Source organism: Glandiceps talaboti, chromosome 5 (genome assembly GCF_964340395.1).
Source record: "Glandiceps talaboti chromosome 5, keGlaTala1.1, whole genome shotgun sequence".
Lineage (NCBI taxonomy): Eukaryota > Metazoa > Hemichordata > Enteropneusta > Spengelidae > Glandiceps > Glandiceps talaboti.
Window position 1 is genome coordinate 5,307,906 of NC_135553.1, and position 10,556 is coordinate 5,318,461.

Genomic DNA, 10,556 nt, shown 5'->3' on the forward strand with positions numbered 1-10,556 from the left:
ACCTGATTACCCACAACTCCACTACTACGCATGCGCATTGTTATCGTTTTCCAATGGTGTGAAATACGTGTTACAATATTGGGAAAATCGGAAAAATAAAACATATTGACCCATTCATAACACCACAACAATGGACTACGAGCTAGAAGAAGACAAAATGTAAGTACTAATTATGCGTCTACACAATCTAATTGTGTGGACAATATGCTTTCGACGTGAACAATGTTCCAACAAAACAACATTGTATTCCACCGGTTGTTATTTTTAGCTTTTTGTACACCGTACACGTACGTAAGCAATATTCAACATATATTTTCTATAATTAGCAATTGAATGTATTACAATTAATAGCACCAACAGTTGGCCCTACCATCACATTTTGCATATGGTTCAGTAGTTTGACCCACACGCCATTCGCTCACAGCATCGTTGCATGACATTTTTGTTCGTCTACGAGTCCCTTCTAAAAATAATCGATCGGCAACATTTACCACATATCTTGGCGATGACTGATTCGTACACGTTCCAGTCCCCGTAGTTTCACACATACTCACCTGTTGGCTCTTTGCTGGGAGCGTAAACGTGGCTCGGTTTGCACAACTGCTAACAGTATCATAACAATGGCTTCAAAGATGGATTTACACGGACTGAACGAAGAGGAAATACGACTTTTGGAAGAACTGGATAGACCTCCTACACCACCAGAACGTGGGCCAGTGGCCCACCAAGAAGGGACTTTTGAATACCAGAAAATGTCACAAGCACGACAACCTGTATATCAGCAGTATTGTCCCCTAAACCAATATCCTAATCTTGACCAAGAATGGGACGCGTATGAAGATAAAATGTAGGTAGTGTCGCAGAATACACTACATGTTTTTAATTTTCTGATATTTGATTAATTTATTATAAACCAAATTTTCAAATAGTTTTTATTGATCTACTGACTATACAGCACCATTACTTCCAAATTTGTGTCCCCATTTCCATAAAGAATGGTAGAGGTTGAAGGTTAGAGGTGTTAAAGTCTGACATGGAAAAACTACAAATGCTGGTGGTGCATTGGGCTGGGAGCATTAAACATTGAGGACTCTTCAGTCCTATGATACCACATAGCTTAGTACTGTATATCAATACCTGTTGTAACTTGTCATACCTAAACAAAAGGATATAGTCACTCACTGTATAATTTAAAGTATAATTCATATTAAAATGTAGGCAGATGTGATTGTATATCTTTGTATCACCAGTAGTTCTAGCTGCAGTTATTGATGTATTGTCGATTTTTAGTTTGTTTTTGTCAGTTTTCTTTATTGACATTATGTACCAAACCAGTGTTACATATCCAGTGGGTAACTTTCTCACACCATGCCTCACTCAGATGACTGTATGAGTTACTGTGTGAGCATTATACATGTAATGCCCCACAGGTCTATTTATGCTCAAAGACAACCAACAGAATTTCTGCTAGTTGCCTGGCATGAACGTTCATATTAGAAATTGTTAATACACAATTGCACTATTTTGACATACAGTACACATAAAGTCAGGGCTCATCTGTTTTGATGGAGCATACAAAAAATGTAGACAGAAAGCAAATACATATAATGTTCAAAAAAATTGAACAAACAAAAAAGCAGATGTGCAGATTTAACAAATTTACTTGGTTAAGGTAAAAAGAAGTTTTGTTGTTTTTATTCTCGCAAACAAGAATTTTATTTTTCTTCTGTGTCACACAAAAATTCCAGCTCTTCAAGGGGTATGTCTTGGATGGTGCCTTAAAAGAGTCTTTGAAAGATGAAGTTTTTGCATATAAATGAATTACAATTATAGTCTCATGGTCATTTCATTTCACTTTATCTTTATGTTTATTGCTTTCACTTATCAAGTTGTTCTTAATTGTTAAAAATGTGTCAATTTCTTATCAGGGGCATGACTGTGACGTCAGGGAATGTGAAACTAAAGAAAGATGGTCAAAATCTGATTGGTATAAGTATAGGTGGTGGTGCTCCACTCTGTCCTTGTTTGTATGTGGTTCAAGTATTTGATAACACACCAGCATCTAAAGATGGTACATTGGCAGCAGGAGATGAGATTGTTGGAGTCAATGGCAAATCATTGAGAGGTAGAACTAAAGTTGAAGTAGCAAGAGCCATCCAAGCTGTCAAGGTAAAGTTTGTTATGTATTATAACAAGTGGTTACAATATTTATAGTTGAATTTGTAATGAAAATAACTTTTACTGGTTTATACCACAGCACATAGCAAAATTTAGTTAAATAACAAAACACAGCCAGTGGTTGCAAAAGAAAACTGAAATTTTACAAAAAAATTGGACTATCATTCACAATGACAAGAATTTCTTCCTAAAATTACAGATTTTTACTTGGGCAGATTTTGCAAAACTACTGGAAACCTTCACTAGATTTTTGTTGACCCTGGAGTCAAATTACCCATTATGGTCACTTTTTTATCCACAAATTATGATAAACAAGGCATCACACATCTTTTTATGAGAGCATTTTGATAAGAACTATTTTTAGTGTCCTGTAAAGTGCCTTTGAAAATTCTGAGTAATGGATTCAGGCGCTATATAAATTGTTTGATTGATTGATTGATTGATTGATTGATTGATCACTGAAATATTAATTGTACTGAGTTTATTTTTGAACTATGAGATTATCAATCAGTTAATAATTAGATTGTCATCATAATTTCAGTATTGTTGATGAGGAACTAGATAATGGAAAAATTGTAAATAGTTAGTCAATTTACCTATTTCACTACCATAACAAAACTAATGACAAATTACTTATTGAATGTACATTTAGTGATTTTGTGGCTTATTATTTGTTTGTTACAGGGGGAAGTAACAATTCATTATAATAAATTACATGCCGATCCAAAACTTGGCAAAACTTTGGACATAGTATTAAAGAAACAGAAACACAGAATGGTAGAAAATATGAGTTCATCCACAGCTGATGCACTAGGACTTAGTAGAGCTATACTTTGTAATGGTATGTATCCAATTATTTATGATTGGTTTCTGTCAATTATATTTTCTTCATCAGAAACAGGATTATTTGGGATAGAAAATTTATGTTTATAACTCTTTAGCATGCCAAGTACTTCCTAGAGTGTTCCCAAACTTGCAGACATATTTGATAGAGTTGTTACGAGAAAGTAACCCCATATCAGGAAAAATGAAGGGGGGGGGGGGGGGGGAGTCACATCACGGTACGTGAAGCAGTCAGCAACAAAGTGTGGCCAATTCCTTGAGTTCCTGAAAATTACCTGATCTGAAACAAAGTGGAAATGTTATGTTTCTGACATTCATAGATGTAATAGCCATGTGTGGCGTTAGTAAAGTCGGTAGTGTTTATCAAATCAGCTCGTAACAACTATAATGCTTTCAACAAATTCACTCATGGTAGTTTATAAATATTAATAATAAATCACGTCTTCTTCAATTACAGATAGTTTAATAAAGAAACTAGAAGAACTTGATAGAACCAGTGAACTCTATAAAGGTTTGATGGAACATTCCAAGAAATTATTGAGAAGTTTTTATGATTTATCACAAACACATAAAGGTAAGTTATCAAGTGTTTGATGATGAAAACGTTTTTTGAAATTTATATTTTTCCCTACGGTACTAGAAAACTTGTGGTCTGCAACTGATTTTGGGAATCTTAATTTGTATCTATTGAGTCTAGTGCATTATTCAGTGTCATTATAAAAGTCATGTAAATGATATTTGACTGACTAAATGTTTTCTCGATTTTCATTCTTTCTGGAAATATCTAAAGTGAAAATTTGTCTTTGATGAAAAGAATTCAGGTATTCCATCATCAATGTACAAAATAAAGTTAGTAAATACATTTTTAGATGAAATCTAGGTGGTTCTGGCCATCTTCACATCTTGCATAGTCACTATAAGTGTTGATTGAATTATCTCTGTTCACATCATTTCAAAATTTCACTAGTGATTACAGCAGGTTACATTGTATGTTGTGCCCATATATGTGTGTGAGTCTTTGAAAACAATATGATAGTTTCATTGCTAACGTTTGTACCATATTTTTTTTTCAGCATTTGGAGATGTGTTTGCTGTGATAGGTGCAAGAGAGACACAACCAAAAGCTAGTGAAGCATTCATGCAGTTTGGAGAAGCTCATAGAAACATAGAAAAGTATGGAATTCGTATGTTGAAAACAGTCAAACCTGTAAGTTAAAAGACATCATATAGTGTGCTTTGTGGGGAAATACTTCATACATAGAATTACAAATGAGCAAAATTCAGACCACAATCAGTTTGTCCTGGGGTGCATTCGATTATGCAACCCAGGGTGCCTCGAGGCACCTAAAGTTACCCCAAGTTGCATTCGATTACTACATGACGTCACACTCGGGGCCCCCCAAGTCGACCCTCCTCATGGAGCAGGGGCAGCTTGGGGATTGACCTGACCTGACTTGAACCAAGATGGGGACGACATGTGATTGGTTATTGTTATCGATTCCATAAGAATTATACCGTATTTTGAGGATATCTTTCCACATTTAGTGAGGAAATAATTTTTCACTTCAAATTGTCTAAAATATTTTGGAAAGACGGACCAAATTATTTATCATGAATCCCGGATTTAATTATAGGTTCCCAGGGGTACCCCAAATGCAATAAAATACGTTCGATTTTCACATGACCCGAGGTACCCAAGTGACGTCAGTTACCCTGGTCTGAGGCTTCCCGGGGAAGCATAATCGAATGCACCCATGGTTGTAGGATCACTCATTAGTATGTAAATTTCATGCAGTATATTTCTAGTTTGATTTCTTTACTCTCCTGATGTCATTTAATTTCTTATTCTAACTTTCCTTGTCTTCATGTACAGTAGACATATTTGATTTTATTCTGTTTTATTTTCCCAGATGCTAAGTGATTTGAATACATATCTCAACAAGGCAGTACCTGACACCAAGTTGACAATCAAGAAATATGCAGATGCAAAGTTTGAATACTTAGTAAGTTATGTCTGTTTATTACCTTTATGTGTAAATATGTAAATACACATAGGAAGACAATTAGAATAGCGACATCGTAATATAAAGTTACTGTCAATAGTTTTACAAAACTCCTTCATCATTATAAACTGCCTCTTACCAAATAGATTATCCATATGTACTACACAGTACTATGTTAAAATTGTGATCATGTCAGGGTGCTGATTTTAGGTTATGGACCCCAAAATTGAATTTGATGGGATTTTTTGTACCATGTTAATATATACAGATGCACAAATATGTTTATGCAAAGGTGATTCAATACTATTCAAAGTGTACGATATTAGTGGTAAGTCATTAGACAATATGTAACAGAACAGCATAAAAAAGGATTGAAGTTGCAGCTATATGTGTAGTACAGACAAACTTAATAATCTTACATTAATATTCTTTTTCTGTAGTCATATTGTTTGAAAGTAAAAGAAATGGATGATGAAGAGTATGCTTACGCTGCACTAGGTGAACCATTGTATAGAGTAGAAACTGGTAATTATGAATACAGGTAAGGTAATAGTCAGTATGGAGAAATTAACAAATTGAAATTAGTCTGTCAATTTATTCTGGGCTTTAATGAACAGTTTCTTTTCAAGTTTGGTAAATATTTCACTGACGGAAACAGTTACAGCGTTTATATCTGCCCTCAAACGTGCCTAGACATTTCATAGTGTAATATTTCAGTGTTAGACTTAGATTGTCTGAAGTCCTCATATGATGCTTGGAATATAACAAATGAATAATTTAATTCTATCACTCTCTCCCCATCCAGACTAATTCTTAGATGTAGACAAGATGCCAGACAACGCTTTGCCAAAATGAGATCAGATGTCTTAGTCAAATTAGAACTGTTGGACCAAAAACACGGTAAGAGAAGATTTACTTTATATCATGATAAAATATCATAAAAGAAATGTGTAGACAGTACTTACAGTGTGTGAATCACATGTAATATAACGTTATTTCAAATGACACTCTGTCAAATAATTTGACAAGTACATTCACATGTTGTTAAACTTGTGATCTTGAAAGTGGACTGCTGCTGCATACAAAGAAATAGAGATGAATACATTTCAATCTTGTGTACAATGGAGGGTGGGTCTTGCAAGCATTAATGTGAAATGCTGCCAAAGAACTGTACGTAAGTCAATACTGAAATAGAAATTAGATACAACAGTGGAAACCATGCTTTCAGCTAACTAAGATAGACACAAATTAATCAGTATGCCAATAGGTCAATTTCCACAGTAGTACATGTATGTGGTTTCATAGTTTCAATGTCTAACGTTGAAAGCATCAAAGGGAAAAAGGTAATATAAACACATACCACACAACCCTATGGCACCATGTACAGCAGTTAGTGGATTGCCAACTAATTACATCAGCCTTCTTACCAAAGCTATGTAAAAATCATGTGAGAATGTGTCAACTGTCAAGTATTTTCAAAAATCATTATTGTATATAAATCTATCTCATTGTTTATAAAGTATCAAATATTGCTCAAAAACTAGAGATTTGAATATTTCAATTGTTACTTCTTTCCAGTGCAAGATATTGTGTTCCAATTACAACGCTTTGTATCTGGTATGTCTAACTATCATGAGGACTGCCACAAACAAATGAAAGAAGCTGACGTCTTCCCTATTGAAGTAGATCTCCTACGTACAACATTCAACTATGATAGAGCCAATGAATTCAATGACCATGAGGAGGACGAAGAAGAGGAGGAGGGAGAGGAGGTGAAAGAACCAGAACCACAGGGACCTGTGGAAGGAAAAATTATCTCTACAGACTAAAATATGAAAGAACTGTAGAACACAGGGACCTGTAGGATGACATTGTTTCTACTGACTAAATGTTAAAGATCTACAGCCACAGGAACCTGTCAAAGGAAACTTGTGTCTAATGACTAAATATGACAGTTATCAAAACCACAGGGACATGCAGAATGAAAATTGTCTATACAAACTGAACATGACTCTTACCAGTACCACAGGGACCTACAGAAGGAAAAATATGACTGAATGAGACAATTTTCATCTGTATCAAGAAAGAATATTCACACAGTCTTTGTTGTACGGAAACTGTAGCAAGCCATGAAACCTAACAAAAGCTATTCAATACTGCCTCAGATTTTTGGAAAGTACAGAATTTATCCTCTCTATCTTTGAATACACTATGGAGATGTTATGAACACATTTATATGTAATACTCCATTGTTGGCTACAATCAATATTACATTATTTTCAAAATATAAAGGAAATACCATAGGGTTTGTGACAGTCCAAATCAAGTCATGTGTTATGGTGCTAATACTGTAACATATGTATAATTAGGGATCACTTGTAAGTTGATGTTACACCAATTTTAATTCTCATGTTAACTCACTTTATGGAATATGTCAGATAATATCAAATTTTCTCTCATGAAAAATGAGACTAGCCATCCATGGCATTCTTATCAAACCATTATCCAGCTTAACAATGAAATACTTCCAGGTAGATAAGATTAGAAAACTTGCATTTGTAGGTCCTGTCAAAGATCCTACAGTTATTTGTACAACATGAAAGGTCACAGGGGGCATTTTTTGTAACATATGATGTATGTGTATATGTGCCTCAAATGAGTTTAAAATAACTTTATTTTACAATGTTAAGATATGAAGGGGAAAGTATACACCGTGGTACAACGATGGTTGTTGTAGTGCACACAATCAGTAGCAAGAGTATATTGGCACAGTTGTGTTTACTTACCGTAAAAGTTTTACAACATAGTTTTCTGTACATTTAAACTTAATGAACATAGCTATCATAGAACACTATGGATTATATCTACTTATCACTCTTAGCAACAAGTAATTGACATCCAAAGTAGTATTCTAATTTTTAGTCCCAGACAAGTCAAATTTCAATGAATCCATGACTGTCACCTTCTCAAATCCAATTACCTTTCTAGAGTAGGGAGCTGCTGTCAATAACTTCTAGTCAAACAAAATAAAAGGGTCCCACCTGTAGTTTTCCTTGATCATTTTTGGGTGTAAATTATTGATAGAATGACTGCCAAATACACTTACATGGCATAACATCAGTACATATAGTACAATAGTAACTGATCTTTTACCCAAAATGTCGTTAATTTTCCTTCCTGAAATCAGCTGATTTTGATTTTATGTGCAATTTAGAATCACTTCCGAAGTATGGATGTTATTTGTTTACCTTGAATGAATGTAAAAAATTATGATGATTTGCACAAAGAAATGTGCACATTTAAAAAAAGATTGTATAGGTGAGTGTATGTGTATCTCACTTGGACCCAACGTCAAAGTCAATGAGTTTAAATACTTAGAGATTATACTTTGTATATATAGTTGCTTGTGTACAGTGAATTTGAGTCAAGACATTGAAAAAGGAGATATGAGCAGATACTTGTAGCATGTGATAGAGTTTTGGAGATTTTTGCAAAGACTCAGAAAGCAAAATTTGTGTATTTTGATCTTGGAGAATAACATAGTTCAAAGTCAGTGTTGGATTAGGGTCAGTTTGTGGGTATCAAAGGCAGTTGTCTGACAGAGCTATACAAATAGTTGATCCTGAATTAAGAAGTGACTCCAGGAACAACTAAGAAATGACTCCCTTTAATCCATAGGTCTCCATTGATAATACTAATCCAAGACCACAGGATTCAAACATTGCTGTTATCGTTGGTCATCTCACAAGTATGGAAATGTAATTCAGTAATTGAAAGTATCTGAATGTTCTTATTGTAAATGTACAGTTTTTACTTTCTGAGTTCATATGTAACAATCAGAAGTGTGTTATTAGTAGGTCTACCATATTCCTTGCTGTAAAAAAAAGCAGTTTGTTTACACCAACTAGTAGCTAATATGTATATCTTGGACAATTCATGTTATATAGAAAAATTCTCAATACCTGTAATAGAATTTCACCTTGTGATAGAGGGTCAAAGTAAAACAAGAAGGTTGGACTTATTCTCAGACATCTATAGTAATGCATGTAGTGTATATGGAGTGGAAGTCATGGTGTCAACCAAGAAATCTAATGATTGTTACTTTTATGACACACCTATGTGGTACAAATCTTGTTACTTTTATGACACACCTAGGTGGTACAGTTCTATTTCAGGTAATGAGAGAATTTGGTGATACCAAGTGGTGGTACATTTGGTTCACAGACAAGTAAGAAGGTACTTGTCTGTGATTTGGTTGTACAAAATGTAGGTGGTCAAGAATTTTATAGTGGATATTTATTATTATTTTATTTGTTGATAGTCTTAATAAATATTTTATGGAAGCATCTAGAATGTGTGTGGTTTGTCATTAACATTTACCTGCATCAGACATTATGATGACAGTTTTGACCATAGGTTTTCAAGACCTTCAAACAATTCAGCATCCATTCTAAAACTATGCATACATAATTAGTATCCAGTACTGAAACCCTACTTGGGGATGAATATGTTTGTGGTGTGGACATTACCATAGTTTACAAGCAACTTAAGAATTTCAGTCATGGCGTGTAATGAACAGTGCCCTCACAGATAGCATACATCAATTCTACAATGCTGTATTTGTATATTGCAAGAGGTGAAACACGGACTTGGTGAAAAGCATGGAAATCACACAATTAATATCTCAATGCTGGCTGTAATTTATGTGCTGAACAGCGCCCTCATTTGTGAAAACAAAAATTGCAAGCCATGGCCTAACTAACCAGAACATCTGTAGCATAGTGACCTATTTTGGGTATTCTATGTATTTATAATGATTATTTTTTAATAAGGACATTGTTCATTGTGCTTTTTATCATAAATTTTAAAACCCTCTAACAATTCACTCAATCATCATTTCAACAGGCTTTATTAGTAATACCATGTGACATTCATCAATGAACAGATTCACTGGAACAGTGTTAATCACAGACTTGTCAGATTTACCTATAAATTACATCTATATCATCAATCAAATGAAACTATTTGAAAAGAACAGACACAAAGACTTAATATGTTTTTCCATGTGATAAATTTATTTGATAGCACACAAATGTATATATTAAATCATTACACACATTTACAATGCTACTAATATGTTCTACAGCCCCCATCACATAATCCACATTGACACATGATGTATGCTGGTGTCTAAATGATTGTAGTCACATAAAATACATAATTATGTTGCACATGGCACAACACTTTGGATAGATTGTTACATTCAATATTTTGTTGCGTGTTTACTTGCACCTGTTCTTGTTTTTGTAATGATCAACTTTCATTACATGGTCTTGTAACACAATGTCTTCTATTAGCAATAAGTAATAATAGTAATTGTCAATGTACTCGTAAATGTATGTCATAAAAAAAAAGAACATAAAGTTTGCACACATTTGGCATACTGATATTTTGAGGGAAAATTAACAAAAAACATGTATCTTAAGTTATTTAGTATTTGTTTCTGCTCTGAAATACTAGCAAAGATTGCAA

General features: G+C 34.0%; 1 protein-coding gene across 2 annotated transcripts; it reads left to right on the forward strand.

The window, feature by feature from the left end:
- Window positions 1-37: 37 nt before the first annotated feature.
- On the forward strand, window positions 38-9,361 carry LOC144434826 (PRKCA-binding protein-like). 2 transcript variants are annotated; one of them, XM_078123336.1, is made up of 10 exons: window positions 58-159; window positions 530-847; window positions 1,929-2,169; window positions 2,863-3,019; window positions 3,479-3,595; window positions 4,095-4,228; window positions 4,932-5,024; window positions 5,465-5,565; window positions 5,830-5,924; window positions 6,603-9,361. In XM_078123336.1, the coding sequence occupies exons 1-10, from the start codon at window positions 131-133 to the stop codon at window positions 6,851-6,853; spliced, it is 1,536 nt and encodes a 511-aa protein (XP_077979462.1). In that variant the 5' UTR covers window positions 58-130; the 3' UTR covers window positions 6,854-9,361. The 2 variants fall into 2 exon arrangements, with proteins under 2 accessions (XP_077979463.1, XP_077979462.1); XM_078123337.1 differs by lacking the exon at window positions 530-847 and having other exon boundaries at window positions 38-159.
- The last annotated feature ends 1,195 nt before the right edge of the window (window positions 9,362-10,556 follow it).